The sequence below is a fragment of the Rosa chinensis genome, chromosome 7 (assembly GCF_002994745.2).
Source record: "Rosa chinensis cultivar Old Blush chromosome 7, RchiOBHm-V2, whole genome shotgun sequence".
Classification (NCBI taxonomy): Eukaryota; Viridiplantae; Streptophyta; class Magnoliopsida; order Rosales; family Rosaceae; genus Rosa; species Rosa chinensis.
The window spans coordinates 13,317,443-13,338,434 of NC_037094.1; the positions used below are offsets into that span (position 1 = coordinate 13,317,443).

General features: G+C 39.8%; 1 protein-coding gene across 3 annotated transcripts; it reads left to right on the plus strand.

The window, feature by feature from the left end:
* The first annotated feature begins 7,690 nt into the window (after nt 1-7,690).
* LOC112175196 lies at nt 7,691-11,009 on the plus strand. Of its 3 annotated transcripts, none has more exons than XM_024312858.2 (3): nt 7,691-8,313; nt 9,194-9,768; nt 10,561-11,009. In XM_024312858.2, the coding sequence occupies exons 1-3, from the start codon at nt 7,776-7,778 to the stop codon at nt 10,576-10,578; spliced, it is 1,131 nt and encodes a 376-aa protein (XP_024168626.1). In that variant the 5' UTR covers nt 7,691-7,775; the 3' UTR covers nt 10,579-11,009. The 3 variants fall into 3 exon arrangements, with proteins under 3 accessions (XP_024168626.1, XP_040367528.1, XP_040367527.1); XM_040511594.1 differs by having other exon boundaries at nt 9,194-9,633; XM_040511593.1 differs by lacking the exon at nt 10,561-11,009 and having other exon boundaries at nt 9,194-10,254.
* The last annotated feature ends 9,983 nt before the right edge of the window (nt 11,010-20,992 follow it).

Genomic DNA, 20,992 nt, shown 5'->3' on the forward strand with positions numbered 1-20,992 from the left:
ATCGATGTAGAAACTTGACCCAGGTCAGAGAATGGGAATAGGGCTGCGTTCCGACCTTGTTCCTCTTCTCTCGCCCTGTTCAATATTTGTAGGTTAGACCTGATTTTAAATACTGCATTTTTCTTCAATTTTAACAAAATGGATTATTTCTAACACATTTTTACTTGAATTGGATTAAATCTAGTTATAAATCTACTCAATAGTCAAGAACTCAAGACTTCAATAAGCGACTCTATGCTATTTTGAATGTAAAGGCAAACCGCGTGCGTTCTTCTCCGGTTTGCCAACCATGAAACACAGGATAAGGAGTTAAGGGAAAAAAAAGGTAATAAATCTAGGAAAAATTTAGAAACCTATTAATTGGTACACGACACTGCCAATCCCCTTCTTCACAAGTCTTTCCAACTTCTTTCATAAACCGACGAAGATACACTCACTATCTCACTCATTCCCTCAAAAACCTTAAACTCATCACTCTGTGTCTCTATCTCCACTCTTCACCTACCTCCTCCGCCGTAATCGTCGGCGTCCGCCGTCGCTACACATTTCTCAACAGACTCTCTCTCTCATGGCTTTTAGAAACCAACCCGATGAGACGCAAAGCATTTCGCTGCTGGTTTCGAAGCTGCGAGATGCGGGACATGATTCGGATGTCGATCAAGTCGAGGAGAAGTTGGTCGTGAGAGAAATGAGATTGAAGAGAGATCATGAGAAGCAGATGCAGGAGTGGGAGGAGAAGCTTCAATCTGAGAGGGTGGAGAGGCTGAAGGTGGAGGATGAGATGAGGGTTTGGAAGGAGAGGTATGAGAAGCTTCAATCTAAGAGGGTGGAGAGGCTGAATAAGGTGGAGGATGAGATGAGGGTTTGGAAGGAGAAGTATGAGAAGCTTCAATCTGAGAGGGTGGAGAGGCTGAAGGTGGAGGATGAGATGAGGGTTTGGAAGGAGAAGTATGAGAAGCTTCAATCTGAGAGGATGAAGAGGCTGAAGGTGGAGGATGAGATGAGGGTTTGGAAGGAGAAGTATGAGAACCTTCTGGAGAAGGCGAAGAGACGGAGGGTGGACGCTGATGAACAGTTAATTTTGAAGCTTAAGAGGAAGAACAAGATACTGCACAGGAAGAATATGAAGCTGTTGAGGGAGTTGGAGAGTGCTATGTCGAAGTTGGCGGATGAAAATCAGAAAATGATGAACATTTGGGGTATAAATACTGGAGGAAGGACTGATAATGGTGAAGGTAGGACCGATAAGGGTGTTGAAGAATCTGCTCCTGTCCTAGAGTTGGAGAGAGGGTTTGATTCTGCTCAAGTGACTGAAGGAAAAAGAGATCCGAAAAAAATCATCAGGTGTATATTAGATTTGCATTTTGATAATCTGATTTTAATTGGTAGATGTGTTGTTTGTATGTTTAATATATTCAGGGATGAACTTGCTAGCTAGCCCTTTTGTGAAACTGTGAATTTTCAATTGCCTAGTTTTGAACTGTGAAAGAGGAGTAGAAGTCTGTTGGAAGAAGTGACCAAGGTTAGAGCTATATATGTTCGTAGGTTAGAATCAAGTTTGTGAGTGTCACTTAGGTTATGAGCAATGTTTTAAAATACTAAAGCGTAATCTGAGGCGGCTTGGGAGAGCCTTACGATATAATTTTTTTTATGTATATATAACATATGAGGCAGAGAACCATAAACACTAGTGCTGAGGCTTTGAATTTGTTTAAGAACCCTAACCATTTGGAAGTCCGGTGGCTTGGATTCATCGACTTGAGGGGTCAAGCTGGAGCTAGCCAGTTTTGATCGTTAGTTTGGGTAACTAGAATAGGGCAGAATATCAGCTAGCGTGCATGTACATAAGGGTAGCCAAAGTAAGGCAACTATTCGGGTCCACACATTCAACCCGCCTGATGTGTATCCTATCATATGACGTGAATGCATACGGTAGGAAGCTGCGAATTCATATCCTCTTTTGTAAATTTAGTAGTTCATCTCACGTGAATGAAATTTAAAATATATTGCATATGTGGTAGGCCAAATGAGGCAACTGTATGTCTCGGGCCTATATATTCATCTCATCTTATGTATGTTATGGCGTGAATGCATACAGTGAGAAGCTGCAAATTCATACTCTCTTATGTAAATTTAGTAGGTTATCTCATGTGAATGAAATTTAAAATGAGGCAACCGTCTCTCTGACCCTCAAATATAACCATTATATTATTTCGTGAAAAGACGTATATAAATCAGGAAAATTCTAGTGTACTTGTGGGTATCTCATACCCACGTGGCCACGTACATTTACAAAAGTGACAACAAATTTGTTGTCAGAGTTGTAATGTTGAGTCATATTTTGTGTAATATTAATTCTAATAATGGTAATTACACCTCTTACGACATTGTTACAAGCTTTTGAACAAATTCATTGTCAATATTGTAATTTTTGTTTAATTATATGTAAATAGTGTAAATGAATATGATAACTTTTGTTCTCAATGTTGTAATTTTGGTTCAAATAATTGTAATTCTTTGTTCAAATAGTTGTAAATGAGTGTATGAGATACCCACAAGTATTATAGCTTGTCTCTATAAATCAACTAATCAAGTAGCATGGCCCTGATTCAAACACAGCCATGTCGGCTTGTGTGTGTGAGCCCAATAGAAATGTGTAGTTGGATTCATCGACTTAATTTTGCACAAATGAAATTTTGGCACAGCTGAATTTTTTTTTAAAAGCATTACTATATTCTTTTCAGCTCACTCCTATTATTCTTTATCAATGGTTCTTAATTTATTTTATTTTTTCATAATTACGAAGAGTAACCAGGCATTTACCAAAAGAAGGGTAATTATTGAAAATTTGAAATATTAGTGAGGAAATATGACTCGGTGTATGTGACCATAATTCTGTTCATCATGCTTTGAGTATTAGGGTCATATGGTCTATATAACATTTTCATGTGCTTTACTGCTATCCTATGGATTTGAAGAGAGGTTCAGGAAAATATTAGAAAGAGCCAGGGATCCAGAGACTCATATTTCTTATTCCTTTTTGCATTAATTAATTGAAGAGTAGTTGTCATTCCTACTGGTGTAAGTCGCGGGAGGAGGGGAGAGAGTATTCATCATGTTTTTGTGCAGTGCGAAGTGGTTGTGTCCTTGTGGAAAAAGCTTTTTAGGGAGACTGGAGTGTGGGAGAACACAGTAGTATAGCCAGTAGGAAGAATTGATTTGCTTAGCCACAATCCTTCTGCTTTTGGCAAAGGAAAAAAGGCCAAAGTCCTATGGGGTTGTGGAGTGTTAGCTGTGCTTTGTGTGGTGTGGATGGAAAAAAAAAAAAAAAAATCTTGAAGTCTATAGCTGTGTAGAGGTGGGATTACTTTGGGAGAGAGTTCTGGCCTATCGGTGTCTCTTTGGGCTTCTATTTCTGGGGAGTTTAGGACCTATGCCTTGTTTTTTTAGATTGGAAAGCAGCTGTAGTATAAGAATCTTTCTAGGCTGTTTGCCTAGTTTTATATTATGTGAACTCCTCACCTTGTTGTATCATGCTTTTCTTGAGTTTCTATAAAAGCTGTCTCTTTTTCTAAAAATATGAAGAGTAGTGGTCACATACTTGTATATATGTAATGGGTGGGATTATGACTAAAGTAAGCTGTTCATTAAATGGTTTTGACAATATTTTCTTGAAATGCATTTAGTTACATCTTTTGCTACATATGCTAAGCAAAATATTATATTTCTCATCTTTGGATATCTTGCTTGGACCTAGATGCCAAAGCGCCGCGCCAGTGGTGCCTAACCTAAATTTTTTCTTGTCAGGTATTGGGAATGTATCTAGTGATGCCATTGTGATTATTAATAGCGATGACGAGTGTGCTCTGGGACATACCTTGTATGGAAAGAAAAATTCTGAAAAACATGAGCGCAATGGCTTTTTAAGTGTGGCTGGTGTAGCAAAGGAGCCGCAAATGGTTAAACGAAAACAAGCTCCATCTCCAAGTATTGGGAATAATGAGAACGATGATGAAGATTTTGTCTTGGACCAGATCCCAATCAGTGAGATTATAAAGCAACGCAAGAAGTTGAGCTTGGCCCCAGTAGTTCTCTGGTCACAGGAAAAGATGTTTCTTCTGCTATTAGTGGTCATGGAAAACAAGCTAACCAATCAAGTCGTGATCGAGTGATCTTAAGACAATCTGAAGAAGAAAAAAGGAAGAAACAGAAGCCACAGCCAATTTCTCTGAAGTCTCATGCGAAAGAAAGATATCATACATTTGGTAATTCTGATAGTTATGAAAGTTCTTCTAAATCAGACTATGAGGAAATTCAATCATTGTTCAACGATCATTTTTGAAATGCCAAAGAATGAGAGGTAATAAAATTGCAATTTTGATCCTGAATTTTGCATGAATGCTATTTAGATGTTCTTATTGGGATAGTACTATCTTGTCTTCTTTTTATTTTAATATGTTTAGTTTTTCCTAATGCTTGCGGCATTGAATTGGATTAGAAAACGAGTTAGTCTTCAGCTTGTATTGGTCATTTTAGTATCATGATTTATTAGATAATATTGGAGCTAGGTTACAACGTACTGAGTTTATCTGTTTTTATATGATTTTGACACCATGCTTCATATCACTTTCCCTCTGCATAAAATCTAACATTTCTTAATTAGTAATTAACTATAACTGGATTAACTCTTAATCTTGCAAGGTGGCGGCATCCGTTACCACACTAAATCTTTCAACACTTTCGTTTGGAATTAGGTTAAATTAAATTGTTCCCCATTAAGAGAAATTATAATGTGCATATAGTTTTGTATGTTTGATATTTGTTTTATATGCAATTTTGAAATATCTCCTTGATCAGTCGACTGTACTTGCTTTTACTATCTCTACTAAGTAGTAACAATTGCTCTTGTACATTTTTTGTAGGGAATTGCCTTGTCTGGGGATCATATCCAGAGATCCGCAAGCGAATGTTGTTGTGTCTAGAGTTGTAGAATAATGATGAGAAAGGGGTCGTGTGACAGCAAGAATAAGTTTTTAAGATATAGTTGAAGAAAGATGATCCTTATTTCTGGACCTCTTGAATCGTGTGAAGATCGGAAGAAGCATTGATAACAGAAGATGACTCAAGGATCCAATAGGAAATGATTTTTCTGAAACTATGCAGACTTCTCTATAGGTAGCTAAATGCATACCATACTAGATTCCATACTGTCATTTCGAGGCCTTTCCATTTCTGTCGTTGTTGATGTTACTAAGTTTTAATATGGAATTATGGATGCTTTTGGAATGCAAAACCGGCTAGCTGGTGATGTAATACCCCTCCGTTGCATTGTTTCCATTTGCAGTCATAAGTTTTGTAGTTCCTATTTAGTATTCTTTCTAGCTTGTTGTTGTAAACCAGTTAAATGTGATTTCACATCTAGAAAATTGTTGGTTGAGTTTCTGTGTCATTTGCACCGGTGCACATGATCATTTTCTTGCAGCAACACAAGTATATATTGATGGTTTTCCGTAAAAGTTATAAGGATGCAGTTCAAGACCAATATGCATTTGATGGTTCTTCACACCAGGATGAAACTAATGTGTTTCACAATTCTCTGTCCTCTTGATATTTGGCTGGCACTAGTTAGTAATGTTTGCATTTGCAAATTTGCTTTACTCATGCAAGCAAGTGCTCCCCATATGTATGCTATTATTATGACCTCTCCGCCACTTATTTTCCTCAAATCATCTATAGTTGCCAGGTTTGAGATTCCAGCTATATATACTCCCTTCCTCATTATATTGATATGCTATATTTTGGCTTTGTGGAGGGAACTCTGGTGTGCTTCTTATGCAGAGATTTGTATATATGTGGAAATCTCGTAACAAGGTAAGGATGATGATGTGCATCCTGCTATAATTTACAGTGTGTGTTTGTAGAATGATGGTTCTGCGGGTTAATGAGCGCACGCTTCAGGAATTAATATGAATAACATACCCTACTTGATACTGTGTAAATTGCATATGAACCTGGCCCTAGGAGAAATCTTTGTGCGCCGAAGGCCTACATCTTTGATTTCCGAAATTTGACAGTAAGAATATATGACATAACATCACCTTATTTGCTTTCAAGAAATACGTCTTCGTAGCTTGTTTGTTAGTAGTGCTTCTTTTTAATTGTTAGGGATCTGCAACCACCAATATTTTAGTGTTGGAATGTCTTCCCCGCTTCTATATATGATGTATAATCCGAGTTTACCTAGGGAAATGAACTAAAAAAAGACTTTACTAGGAACAGAAGTAGCTAAATCATAAGATCAAGTCTCTGAAGTGAAAATTATTTTATGCACCGACGGTGTAAATGACCTAACACTTATAAGATGATTTCAACTCTTGATATTTATAATTAATATTTTTATTAATAACCTAAGAGTGTATTTAATATAATCTAACTATTTATTTATGTCGGTGGTGCACTGAATCCTCGCTGAGTTTTCTTTTACAAAAAAAAAATGAGTGGGTAAGCGTAGTATGCTGTTGTAGCTGTTTCAAAGCTATAATAATGATAGACAGCCAACGGGGGCATCTTCCATTGGGTTGTTGGAATGTTTGAAACTATACCAGAGTTGAAGTAGTAGCACTCAAGACGATACATAGGCCAAAATTTAGGTAGCGCCGGCTTACTGTTAAACTGCACATACTTTTTCCACATGTCTCATTGATTAGCCCTATCAATCTAATAGTGGAACAATCTAATTTTTACGGATCTTCATAACTTGTTTTTTAGAGCATTTAACTTGCACTGAATGCATATTAGAATCAGAGTTCAAGAAACCGATTTTTTGATAAAATATATTGTGAAAGGAAAGTTGTGCAATAGGTTTAGGCTTGAAATTAGGGAAGCAAGACCGCTAGACGAAATTCCTGCAATCAAATACTTGGAGACACCTCCACTAACAATCAAATGAACCCCTGAATAGACAAGTACTAACCACCACCTCTTTTTTCCAATTACCCTAGAATAAAAATAATTTATGCAAACATAACGTCAGTCAATGATTTGTTTAACTTTATAGTTTATACATTCTTTCCGTTACAGATTGGTGGTGGTTGCTCAACCATTGAATTAGCAAGGACAATTAATAAGAACACGACAGGCGAGGCAAAAACTTAGACAACGCTGCCTTTAATTTCAAAACTACGTACACTTATTTTTTCATGTGTTATGTTATAGCGGGACGGTCTAATTCAAGACATTCTCCTACGTCAAAGAGAATAATAACAAAAAGGGTTGAAAAAAAATTTTCAACCATCGTGGATCCAATAAGAAATTCAAAACTATGCTGACTTTTTTCATTTGTTATGTTCTTATTAATTGGCCATATCAATGCAATAGTGGGAACGGCCAATCGTTACAGATCTACAATAACCAATACATACTAGAGTTAAGGTTGTGACACTCAAAAATCAATGTCCCTGAAATCTCACACTAGGATTATATGATATGGCATCCTATATATTCTTAGCTTTTCGCCGACGAACATGGCCGTTCTATATATATATATATCCTATTATACTTACATTTAAATTTTAAGAAATTCTTAAAAAAAAAAAAAAAACTTTGAAAACATAAAATTAGAAAAGACTTTAAAGCCCTTCTCTCGAAAGTTCCATAACAAATAAAGACAAGAAGCTAGCAGAGCAGATCGCAGCCTTAAGGCACACGCATTCACTCGCTCTCTCACTCTGACTCGCTTCCCAGCCACAGAGAGAGAGAGAGATTGAGCTTCGACAATGGGGGTTAGGGCACGGCCCAATTTGAGCGGCGAAGCCGAAGACGACGCCGGGAGCGACACCATTCCGCTCATGATTTCGAAGCTCAAGACGGCGTTTCTCCCCGCCGACTTCCAACGCGCCGAGCGGGCCTTACTCGCCAGAGAATCCAATCTGAGGCGAGAAATCGAGAAGCTGAAGAAGGAAAACGCGAGGCTTCTGGAAGACAACCGATTCCGGGAGCTGGCGATGCTGAGAGTGGAGACTGATTCGAAAGGTGTGATCTTTGAGCAGAGGAGGAAGATCAGGGAGCTGGAGACGCAGAAATTGAAGCTCGAGGCGTTGGTTAAGAGCGAGTATGAAGAATGGAAGGGCCTGATTTCGAAGCTGGAGGGAGATGCGAAGAAATTGAGCGGCGAAAGGGGTGTGGGTTTCAGGAGCAATGTTGGTGTGGTGGTGAAATTAGAGAGGGAGTTTGGTGCTAATGAAGTTGGAGGCGTGGCGTCCAGTGCAGGGAGCTCGATTCTCAGTGAAGGAAATGGAGGTGTCAAAGTTTCAGGTATTAGGGAATTTTATTTATATCTTTAGTCTGTACTAGTTTCTAGCTAATTGGCTTTGATGCATGTATATATACTTGAATTTTAGTCTATATATCGTTAGTTGCGTTGTTATGTTCTTCAATTCTCTAGCTTACTCTGCTATTTCTTCATTTGGACTCTTTTAACATGTGGCATAATTTGAAAGAGGTTTACGGAATAAGGTGTGTAGGATGATGAACAAAGCAAATAGTAGAGTTATTGACACATATATATATATATATATATATATATATTTATAAACAAAAATGTTCTGATTTTGCTTATAGTACTTATGAGACACACACACACACATATATATATATATATATATATATATATATGTGATGATGGTTCTGTTCACTATGTTTGGGTACCTTCCTAGTCTTATGGGTAATGGTGTAGCTATTTATGGGGGAATGAACTTTCCATGAGTTCTCAGAATATGTTAGGGAAAGATTAGGGGGTTGGTTTTCCTAATGAGGAGAAATTTTGAATATTCCTGCTATATGATCGATCACCACTTTCTTACTGTAACTTTAAAATAAAAATCTATACTTTGATGTGTGCGCCGTTTTAATTTGTGATTTACATGCAGTAGAGATTAGTTCAGTCTGCCCTCGTATGTAGTAAATGGAATTGCAAATACTACATTTTAGGTTATCCTTGGAATAACTTTGAATATATTCTCTGTTCTTTGCACTTCACAGATAGGTACAAATACTTGTCTTGAAATAAGAACGATGCCAAATCTTTCAAGTTTTTCTATTCATACATATGATTATATATGTCACCTTCAAAAGTGTTTTCTGCTAGAACCATGTTAATGCCTCAGTGATGCTTAACATAAAATCTTCCTGCTAGGTATTCGGAAATCTTCATCTGAAGATGCTGGTTTGATTGATTATGTCTATCAGTGTGCTCCCAGGGAAATCGAGATGCTGTGTGAGAATTCTGAAATACATAAAGGCACTGGATCTTGGGGTTTGACTGGTGTAGAAAGGAAGCTAAGGGTTCTTAAAAGAAAACCAGCGTCATCTTTAAGTGGTAGTGATGATGAAAACGGGGGTGGCAATTTTAAGAAAGATAAAAACTCAGACAGTGAGATGAAGCAACTCCAGAAGTTGAGCATTCAGCCTGATGGTCCTCTTATCAAGCAATGCACAGAAATACTTGATTTTTCTGGTAGTAATGACTCTGAAAATCAAAATTTACCAACTCATGAGCAAGTGAGCTCAAGGCAATCTGAAGAGAAAATTATGGCAGAACAGACGTCACAACCTTTTCTTAAGGCTCCTATGGAGGTGAGTAGTGCTTTTGATGATGATCCTCATGCCGATCTTAGTTCTAGTTGCAGTTCAAGCTCCTCTGACTCTGAAGATGACTGTCTACTACTATCTGCACTTGATGATATTATGCCAAAAGCCAAAGCAAGAGAGGTAATGATAAATGACATTTGTACTGCTTTTGCAATAGCGGTTCTGCTTTCTACTTGTAATATTTCCCTTTTCTCTTTTAGTATGATTAATTGTTAATGCATCTATTAATACTTGCAGAATTGAATTAGATTAGAAAAGTAGTCTTATGTTTTGGATATTTTGGATGTTTTGGTCATTTCAGTTGCATTTCATTATGAGGTAGTGGAGAGTGCAATATGCATAATTTTTAACAGTACCAGTGCATAACTTCTAATATGCATTCTTAGTTCCTCAAACTGTTCAATACAAGGAAAACTTTGTCACCCATGCATGATAATCCAAATAAAGTGAAGGAGATGGTTGGACAGGACACACTTGAACATATTGTAACTATAGACAAAATGTATACAATACTATAATATAATTATATTTGCTGTCTGGACATTGTCCAGATATTTAACTAGCCTTTATAATGGCTTCTATTAATTTTCCTTTGTAAAGAATGCAGAAAAAAAAATAAGGATTTTGATGAATTCATGTATTAGGTTGAAGAGTCAAGGCATGCCTTTTCCACGTCTTTTTGTTATTGATGTCTTGGCTTTTGAGGATTTCCCATGAATTTCATGAATTAGGTTCAAATCTTTCCTTTCAAACAAAGGAATATATATAGGTTTGACATATCATTGGACTGATCAACTGGTATTCTCATATTTCTCAATAATTGTGTTTTTGATTGATGAGCGTGCTACTACTTGATCACCATACTTGCTTTCACTGTTTTTAGTAAATATTTGTTTTATATATTTGCTACAGGGGAGCTGTTCTGTCTAATGAGGGTAAAAAGATGATGTAGATGATTGACGAAAATTGTAGTTCTGATTGCAAGAAGCTAACAAGACATACTGGGAGGAGGTTCAAAGATTTAGTTGAAGAAAGGGGATCATGTCTTTCAAAGTTGTTACATTGACTGCTTACCAAATACTATGAGGAGCAGTGTCGATGACAGCTTTTTACTGAGGCTTGGCTCCTTTTACTGTAAGTAGATAGCTAGATAGATAGGTCCATGATGTAGCATGAGAAAAAGCCGGTGGTTTCTTCTGATTACGTAGTACATTAACATTACCACGGGTATACCCGTATGCTGCTGTTTTGTTGGAACTAGCTGATATGAGTAGAACAAAACCGGGTATTACATCTGGTCAGCCAAAAGATGTTGCTCTTATCTGTTTACTTATTTCCATTTTCCAGTTATTATTTCTTTAGCTCTTCTCTATATTCTTTCTGCTAGCTTCGTAGTTCAGACTTCAGAACAGTTGTGACTTGTGATATGAAGTTGCACTACTGCCCATTGCTCGCAGCCAACTCAGGTAAACCAGTGAGATTGCATTGTTGCAATTTCAAGACCAATCTGCATTTGGAGTTTCTATTACAGTAGTCGTTCAACTGCCAACTTATGCCCCTCTGTTGCGTGAGAAGCTACCAATATTGCAAGTGTAAGAGTATCAGGTTTCGTTTGCAGGTTCTTCGAATTTTCGATCTTTCACAACCCAACCAAACCTGTTCAGTGCCATCATTTCTCTTTCGTAGTAATCTAATGAAGTGGCTTTTTAAGGTGTAACCACTCATTAATCCTATGCTAATGACGTTGTTTTCGTAGTAATCCTGTGTTTATTATTCATCAACGTAGTGGAAAATGAACTAATGTTGACACTGAATGCAAGGGTTACCTGTGACCCCGCTCCAATTTTAGGTTAGTAGGTTGTGAACAACACTCTCACAAGTTTTCGATTATCCTAACGTTGTTCATACGATGTCTATATGTCAATCAACCACTTAAAAGCGAGTGCTGCGAGTGACAGTGTGACACCTTTCTCAACTTTATTCAAGATTAATAAACACACCCTCAAGGGATCAGATCATCTATGATAAGTTGATAACACAATGCTATTCACTTAAGTACCTGACGAAATAGACATGCAACGGTGCCTTCATGGCAGCTATAGATGAGTTTCGGTATGTCACACCATAATAGCATAAGCTGTTTGTTCGGGTATGACGTGAATTCCTTGGGTACCCAAAATAGCAGCTCTCCCACAACTATTGTCGGTCCTGTGCTGGTCAATCTCACCTCATTGTCAGAGGCACTATTTTATACGGAAGTCTGTATCGATAAATTTCTCGAATATAAAATTATCATGTAATTGGTGAGTCAAACATGTTACTTGACACAGTGTCTTGCGGATTAAATTTTTTTAATCCTAAACTCTAGCTAATGACCTAATTCTAGTGTGATACAAGCTATTTTGGCCGGTTCATCAATTGCTTATGAGACGATGGCTCCAAAATCTGTCAATTTGAACATGTTACTTGACACGGTGTAAGATTTCTCAAATGGCGCCATGTCAATTTGAACATGGCACCAAAATCTGTCAATTTCTCGAATGTAAGATCATCATGTAATTGGTGAGTCAAACATGTTACTTGACACGATGTCTTGCCGATTGAATTTTTTTTTTATCCTAAACTCTAATGACCTAATTCTAGTGTGATATAAACTATTTGAGTAGTGCTAGAGATCCGAAATTTTTATACAAAAATTAAATCCCAAATGACGTGTCGTGTGCCACTTCATCAGATTTAGTTTGACAATTTCCTATGTGTATTTATATCTTATAATAAAAGACTAAAAAAGCATCATATATTGTACATGTTATACATATAAAGTAAAAACACTGGAAAAAAAGAAGGCCTAGCAGAGAATTAAACACCACGAAATCAGGAATATATAATCCCTAAACTAGATGACATGCACTAGCAATTTGTATCACCGCAAGCTATGATGGACTTTTGATCTGGATCGTCTTGCCGATACTTCATGGAACATGGCAATCTGAATTTTCTATTATTATATTTATATCATGAAAACTCTTGGGATGATTGGATCTCAGCTCCCATTCAAGGGATCTAGATGGATATCATAATGAAAGAGGAGGCTAGTTTCTTGGATTCTTTTAAGTAAGAATTCAATTCATGGAATGATCGAGCTGGGTCTTTCTGTTGTCTTCAATTTCCACATAGGTAATGATATGGCAACTTCCACATCATTTGGTATTCATATTTGGTATAAAGTTTTGAGATCTCAAACATTTTCCAAACTATTTTGGCCGGTTTATTAATTGATTATATATAAGACGATGACGCTAAAATCTGTTAATTTGAACATATTACTTGACACGATATTTGTTCACTCAAAATTTTCTCGATTCTTACCTTAACAGCCTAATCCGTGTGAGTTAAGCTATTTTGGCAGTTCTATTAGTCGGTTGGCGGTCGCTCGTCGGTGAAACGTTGAACCAGACCAGCCCATAGTTTGAGATGACGTCGAGAGTTCAAGAATTGAAAGTTGAAACCGAAGGCTTTAGCCATCCCATCAGAATTTCAGACCAAACAAAAAAAAAAAAAAGCCATCCCATCAGAACCAACCACCTCTAGTCTTGCACGTGCATGGCCTCATGCGTTGGACCCGTTTGTTTGTTTTTTCTCCCAAGAAAGTCCATTTTCGATTACAACAGGTCCGTATTTTTGGACCCAAAGAAAATCATCAAAAAATAGGAACTGTTTCAGAGAAACTGAAGAGTGAATTGGTGAGTCTTCTTCTCATATTGAGGGGGTTTATATAGGGTTACAAAGTAGTGTAAATTTGCCCTACATACATTAGTATATTTGCTACACAATTTCTCTACCTCTCAATGTGCATTCCATACAAACCACACATTCTCCACTTCTTAAGTGCATACTCCATGATATAGACATTTTACCTATTTACTACAACACTCCCCCTTGGATATATCATGTCAGTAGTATTGTCTTGGAGGTGCGCTTCTAATTTGCCTCGTTAAAAACCTTGCCAAGTAATAAAACCCTGTGGGAAAAACAACCTTGGTCGAAGGAGAAAAAGAGCACAACGCGCGTTAAGTGTGGAGTTTGTTTCTGGATAACATGGTGCTTCTCTTGTTGCCTCATTAAAAACCTTGCCGAGTAACAAAAACCCAGTGGGATAAAAATAACCTCGGTCGAAAGGGAAAAAGAGCACAACACACCCTTCACGCTTTTGAGACGAACATGTAGACATCTCCCCCTGATGTCTGTGCCTCCCCCTGATGACAACGATCATGGGAGTTCAGATAATTTCCGCAAGCCAATTCTTGCCACATGTTTCTCGAACGTGGATTTGGGCAATGACTTAGTGAACAAGTCTGCCACATTGTCCTCAGATCGAACCTGGTTCACCTTGATCTTGAGGAGCTTCTGTTGTTGCTGATTGTAGAAGAATTTGGGCGATATGTGTTTGGTGTTGTCGCCTTTGATGTAACCTTGCTTCATTTGTTCAATGCAAGCAGCATTATCTTCATAAATGCTCGTAGGCTCATCTGTGGTAGACTTCAAACCACAATTGCTTCGAACATGCGTAACTATGGATCGAAGCCATATACATTCACGAACTGCTTCGTGAAGAGCAATAATCTCTGCATGATTTGAAGAGGTAGCGACTAGGGTCTGCTTTGTAGACCTCCAAGATATCGCGGTTTTTCCCATGGTGAAAACATAACCAGTTTGGGAGCGACCTTTGTGTGGGTCAGAGAGGTACCCAGCATCAGCAAAACCTTCCAAAACACTTATATCGTTTTGGGATGGGGAGAGGGAACGCAATCCACCATGTGTGGCGTTCCTGACACTTGATGGGTCCGAATCCATCTTCTTTCTGTAGGGATAGAACAAGCCCATATCGATCGTACTACTTAGGTATCGAAAGATATCTTTAACACCAGTCCAATGGCGTCGTGTTGGCGCAGAGCTATATCTAGCTAGCAAGTTCACAGCGAATGAGATGTCTGGTCTCGTGCATTGTGCTAAGTACAATAATGCACCTATTGCACTTAGGTAGGGCACTTCTGCCTCTAGCACTTCTTCATCGTCATCTTTTGGACGAAATGGATCCTTCTTTGGATCAAGACTACGGACGACCATTGGGGTGCTTGAAGGCTTGATTTTGTCAGTGTTGAAACGCCTAAGCATCTTTTGGGTATAAGCTGATTGATGAATCAGGATACCATCTCTACGGTGCTCAAGTTCTAAACCGAGACAAAACCGTGTTTTCCCAAGATCTTTCATCTCAAACTCGGATTTCAAGTGTTCAGCGGTTTCCCTTAACTCTTTAAGGGTGCCAATTATGTTCATGTCATCGACATAAACCGCTACTATTGAAAATCCGGAACTTGTCCTTTTTATGAACACACATGGGCATAGTTCGTTATTGACATATCCCTTACCAATCAAGTAGTCACTTAGACGGTTATACCACATCCGTCCGGATTGTTTTAATCCATATAGTGAGCGTTTCAATCTAATTGCAAACGCGCTCCGTGGATTAGAGCCACTTGATTTGGGTAGTTGAATTCCATCTGGAATATTCATGTATATCTCTGTATCTAGATCCCCATATAGATATGCAGTAACCACATCCATAAGCTGCATGTTCAGTTTTTCGGAAACTACCAAACTGACAAGGTAGCGGAACGTAATAACGTCCATTACGGGAGAGTATGTCTCCTCGTAGTCGATTCCAGGGCGTTGTGAGAAGCCTTGCGCCACAAGACGAGCTTTGTATCTTACAATCTCGTTTTTCTCATTACGCTTTCTAACGAATACCCATTTGTGACCAACTGGTTTGGTGTTGGGTGGTATTGGTACAATTTTGCCAAATACCTTTCTTTTCGTTAGAGAATCAAGTTCTGCCTGGATCGCATCTTTCCATTTTGGCCAATCAGCTCTACGTTGACATTCATCAACGGAGCGTGGTTCGATGTCATCGGTCTCAATAATCTCACGCGCCACTGAATACGCGAATACATCATCAATGATGATGGAGTTTCTTTCCCACGTCCCATGTACACTAGTGTAATTTACAGAGATCTCTATGTTCTCATGGATAGGTTCTGACACTGAGGCGTCCCCCAATGATGTCTCTTGGACATAACCATAATCCGGAACATTCTCATGGGACGGATTTTGAGTATCGATGATCAAAGGATTTATTTGTGCCTCATTCGCTCTTTTTCTAGGGCGAGTATCCTTCGAACCAATCGGTCTACCGCGCTTCCTTGCGGGACCTACAGCCATAGATGCCACATTATTGCCATGTTGAGCAATGGTGCCATCTCCTAGCGTTAAAGGAGTGGCGTTATGTCCATTATTCGGGACATCAATCCTTGCAGGCACGTTTGCAGCAGGTATGTGTGATCTCGTCACTTTAGCAATATCAGAAAACGCATCAGGCAGAGTGTCTGCTACGTTCTGGAGCTCGATTATTCTTCGCACTTCAAGTTCGGACTGTGCGGTATGGGGATCGAGATGAGACATAGTGGGGACAGACCACGACAATTCCTGTCGTTCCTGTTGAACATTTGTGTTCTTATCTCCCCCTAATGATGGGAAGACTGTCTCATCAAAGTGACAATCCGCAAATCTAGCGGTAAAGAGATCGCCTGTCAAGGGTTCAAGATAGCGGACGATAGTTGGAGATTCATATCCAACATAAATGCTTATTCGTCGTTGTGGACCCATCTTAGTACGCTGTGGCGGCGTAATAGGCACATAAATAGTACACCCAAAAATGCGTAAGTGCGAGATATTAGGCTCGTACCCAGTCACTAGCTGTAACGCAGAGTAAGATTGGGTTGCAGTGGGTCGTAGACGAATTAGCGTCGCTGCATGTAATATTGCATATCCCCAAGCAGAAACAGGGAGATTAGTGTGCATTACCAATGTCCGTGCTATCATTTGTAGTCGTTTGATAGCAGCTTCTGCGAGACCATTTTGGGTATGAACATGGGGAACTGGATGTTCTACATCAATCCCCAGTGACATGCAATAGTCATCGAATGTTTTCGATGTAAACTCCCCAGCATTATCAAGTCGAATTGACTTAATTGGATGGTCAGGGTAGTGAGCCCGTAGACGGATAATCTGGGCGAGGAGTTTAGCATAAGCAGCATTTCGAGTGGACAATAGCGCGACATGTGACCAGCGTGTCGACGCATCAACCAATACCATAAAGTATTTGAAAGGTCCGCATGATGGTTGAATTGGTCCACAGATATCCCCTTGGATTCTCTGTAAGAACGGAATGAGTATTTTAGGATCCTTTGCGTAGGACGGTCTCGGTCCTAATTTCCCGAAGGAACAGGCTTTGCAAAATGAGCGAGGGGCCTTAGAAGCAACCAATGAGGATTTTGGTTGGGCCTGAGCGTCTGTAGCGCTATTAGAAGCAAAATGTGTGACTACATCTCCTTCTATGGCATTGTAGCTATTTGGAGGAACAATCATGGCGTTATGCTCATGGTTGGTGTCATCACATGGGACTTGGCCAGCCTTATGGCGCCCCAAGACGGCTGCAGCACCAGATGCTGCAATTGTTGCGGTCTTGTTAAGTCCAGGAATCAATTCTCGATTCTTGCTTCTTCTCACTCTGAAGAATGGATGTCCGTGTGAAGTCTTTAGTATACGGAGCATCATATCACGACCAGGGTGCCCTAGTCGGTCATGCCAAAGCCAATATGTGTCAGAATCCAAGAGATCTTCTCTTATGACATTATTGGATTCAATTGGTCGAATTGTAGTGACATAAAGTCCACTAGATTGACACATAAGTTTCTCTAAGATGCGCTTTCGTCCGCAATCATTAGAGGTAATGCAAAGGAACTCTTTTCCGTTCTCAGTATGCGTTTCCGCATGGAATCCGTTGGCTCTTAAATCTTTAAAGCTCAATAAGGTTCGATTTGCCTTAGGAGCATAGAGAGCTTCAGTGACTTTAATCAAGGTGCCATTTGGCAATAGGAATTGGGCCATTCCATGTCCTTGAACTAAACCTGATGGCCCAGCCATCGTAGTCATAGTGGAATATGTAGGCAACATCTCCAAGAATAATTGCCTATGTCGTAGAATGGTGTGCGTAGTCGCACTATCAGCGAGACATTGTAGTTCATCCATTCCTTAAGAGAAAAGCTTGTAATTAAAAAAGGAGTCATAAAGGAAAGAACTCAACTTTTATTAATAAGCCAAACGGAATTACATCATCATTTATTTCATCAAAGAAAGCGTAATCCAATAAACTTAGTTAATGCAAAGCAATGGTAGTCGTCTAACTTCTTTCGGTAATTCCAATGCAAAGGTGACCAGGTGAGTAGAGAGATGTTGGTGGAGCAAAGGCTCGCTTAAGTACCAATTATCTCAAAACCTTCCTAGACATCACAATTACATTGAGTACGCCTACTTTTGAAGAAAGATTAATCCCATTGGCATCTACTATAGGATAATGTGGCGATTGCCTACATCTCTTGGAAAATGAAAAGACTTAATCAAAATCGCCAGTTTCTGGGTTTTGATTTTTGTCGTCTTCCACCCTTAGATCGAGATTGCCATCTTGATCTTCTTGTTCCATGTAATTTGCCTCCCTTGCTTCACGATACATTTTGTACGCGTTTGCAACATTCTGGGATGCTTTACATGCCCTTGCCCAATGTCCAGGTAGTCCACATCGGAGACAAGCATCATTATGGTCAGGTTCCCTTGATCGAGGTGCTTTAGGAGCACTTTGAAAACGGTTGTTTCCATTGGTGGTGTTACCACCATAACCGGAGGCTTGGCCTCGCTCTCTCTTCACACGTTTACCTCCACGGTTCCGTGCACGCCTATCTTGGCGGTTTCCTTCCTCTTTAGGGCGAGAATATGGTCCTGAACGTCCATAATAATCCCTTCTTTTAGGGTTTCGCTCCTTGCGTCCTCCCTTGGAGGTGCGACTATAATTAGACTCCGGAATTGACTTGGTTCCCACGGGTCTAGAGTTATAGTTCTTCACAAGTATGTTGTCGTGCTTTTCAGCTACGTTCATGACACCAATTAGCTCATGAAATCTTGTGATGCGTCTAGCATTGATATCAATTCGATAGTTTTTAGCTATCATTAATGCAGAGACAGGGAAGGTAGAGAGAGTTTTCTCGATCAACATCGTATCAGTGATTTGATGTCCACAGAATTCCATCATAGACTTGATACGAAGTGCTTCCGAATTGTAGTCAAGAACTGTCTTGAAATCACAGAAGCGGAGGCTTTGCCATCTCTCTTCTAAGTCGGGAAGCAGGGAATCACGGACGTTGCCAAAACGCTGCTCGAGTTCTACCCATAGCTTTCTTGGGTCTTCCTCATTGAGGTACTCATTTTGGAGCGCGTCATTCATGTGCCTTGTCATGAGAATGATGGCTTTTGCTTCATTAGCCTCTCTCTTTGCTCTATTTGCTTCAAAAGCAAGAGCTTGTTGAGGAGTAAGCACGTCCTGACTTGGCTCTTGGATCGTACTCAGGATCCCATCAGCCTTAAGATGCTGGCGCATATCACGGATCCACCTGTGGTATCCTGCGCCTGTTGTCCCTAGTGGGTTGAAGCTCAACTTGTTCAGGTTACTCATCCTGAAGAACAACAAGAAAATAGGGTTAGTTTCGGAGCGAAAAAGGCTACCACGAAAAACTATAAACTTTCTGAGCGTAATCGCTTTCAAGAAATTAGGGATTTTCTGAGCGTAGTCGCTTCCAAGAAAATCTTGATTCCAAGAGGGGTTTTGGATTAAATCGAAACAATGATGTATGTGGTCGATTGTTTTCTTCTCAACAAATTCTAAGTTTGGAGGACTCTACAAGCTCCAAGCTTGGAGTGAGCACGAACCCCCACAGTTCGGCCTTTTTGGTCTCCCCTATGAAGAAGAAAGGGGGGTAGAATAAGGGATGTTGGAAGTCCCCGTGAAAAGAAGAGAAAAGTAATAAAAACTTCAAAAACGGGAACTTTTAGAAAAGTTTACCTTAAGAATTGACCGGAAAAAGTGTCCGGAAAGTCGCCGGAAAAGTGTCCGAAAGTCGCCGGAAAAGTGTCCGAAAGTCGCCGGAAAAGTGTCCGAAAAGTCGCCGGAAAAGTGTCCGGAAAGTCGCCGGAAAAGTGTCCGGAAAGTCGCCGGAAAAGTGTCCGGAAAGTCGCCGGAAAAGTGTCTGGAAAGTCGCCGGAAAAGTCGCCGGAAAGTTGTCGGAAAGTCGCTCGACAGATGTGTCGACAGCTGCTCGGCAGCAGCTCGGCAGCTGCTAGGCAGGCTGCTCGGCAGGTGCTCGGCAGATGGCTCGGCAGGTGCTCGGCAGCTGCTGCGCAGGGCCTCGGCAGATGCTCGGCAGCTGCTGCGCAGGGGGTAGGCAGGGGGTAGGCAGGGGCTCGGCAGCTGCTGCGCAGGGGGTCTGCAGGGGGTAGGCAGGGGCTGTCGGCAGCACTTCGGCAGGGGCTCGGCAGCACTTCGGCAGGGGCTCGGCAGCACTCGGCAGGGGCTCGGCAGCACACTGACAGCGGTTCAGAACTTCCGGCAGCCGGTTCGGCAGGTTTCCGGCCGGTTCTGGGGGTTCTGAAACCGGTTCTGAGCTTCTGGGATCAAGGGCTTTGATATGTGATAGGATTTGGGGGTTTCTTGTAAGGTTGGTAAAATGACCTAGTTCGGATCAAGAACTTTCACTACTCTAATCGATTTCGATTCTAATTCTAGAGCGATTTCGTGCTGATAACGTGTTTCAGAGAAACTGAAGAGTGAATTGGTGAGTCTTCTTCTCATATTGAGGGGGTTTATATAGGGTTACAAAGTAGTGTAAATTTGCCCTACATACATTAGTATATTTGCTACACAATTTCTCTACCTCTCAATGTGCATTCCATACAAACCACACATTCTCCACTTCTTAAGTGCATACTCCATGATATAGACATTTTACCTATTTACTACAACAGGAACAACAAATATAAAGGTTAAAATTTGGCTCAATAATTTGACCCTCCTGTGGCCCACTATGCTGGTTAGGAGGTGATTTGATTAGAATGATGAAGTGAAATGTATTGTCGCATTGACTTCGGCTTATTGGCTAGATATGCTTGGCTTTGAGTATTGACACTTCATTTATCCAAACTCATCAATGTAGTGCATTATGAAACAAAATTATTGGTTTTAAAGGTAAAAGAAAATGGTAATGATTCTTATGGAGGATGATTCATTTGTGCCAAAAATGAATTGTATTGGAAATTATATTTTCTAATTTTTTGTTGTTATTCTGTTAGACATAGGCAAATGCCTTCTGTTGGATGTAGGAGAATGTCGGACTGTTCTTCT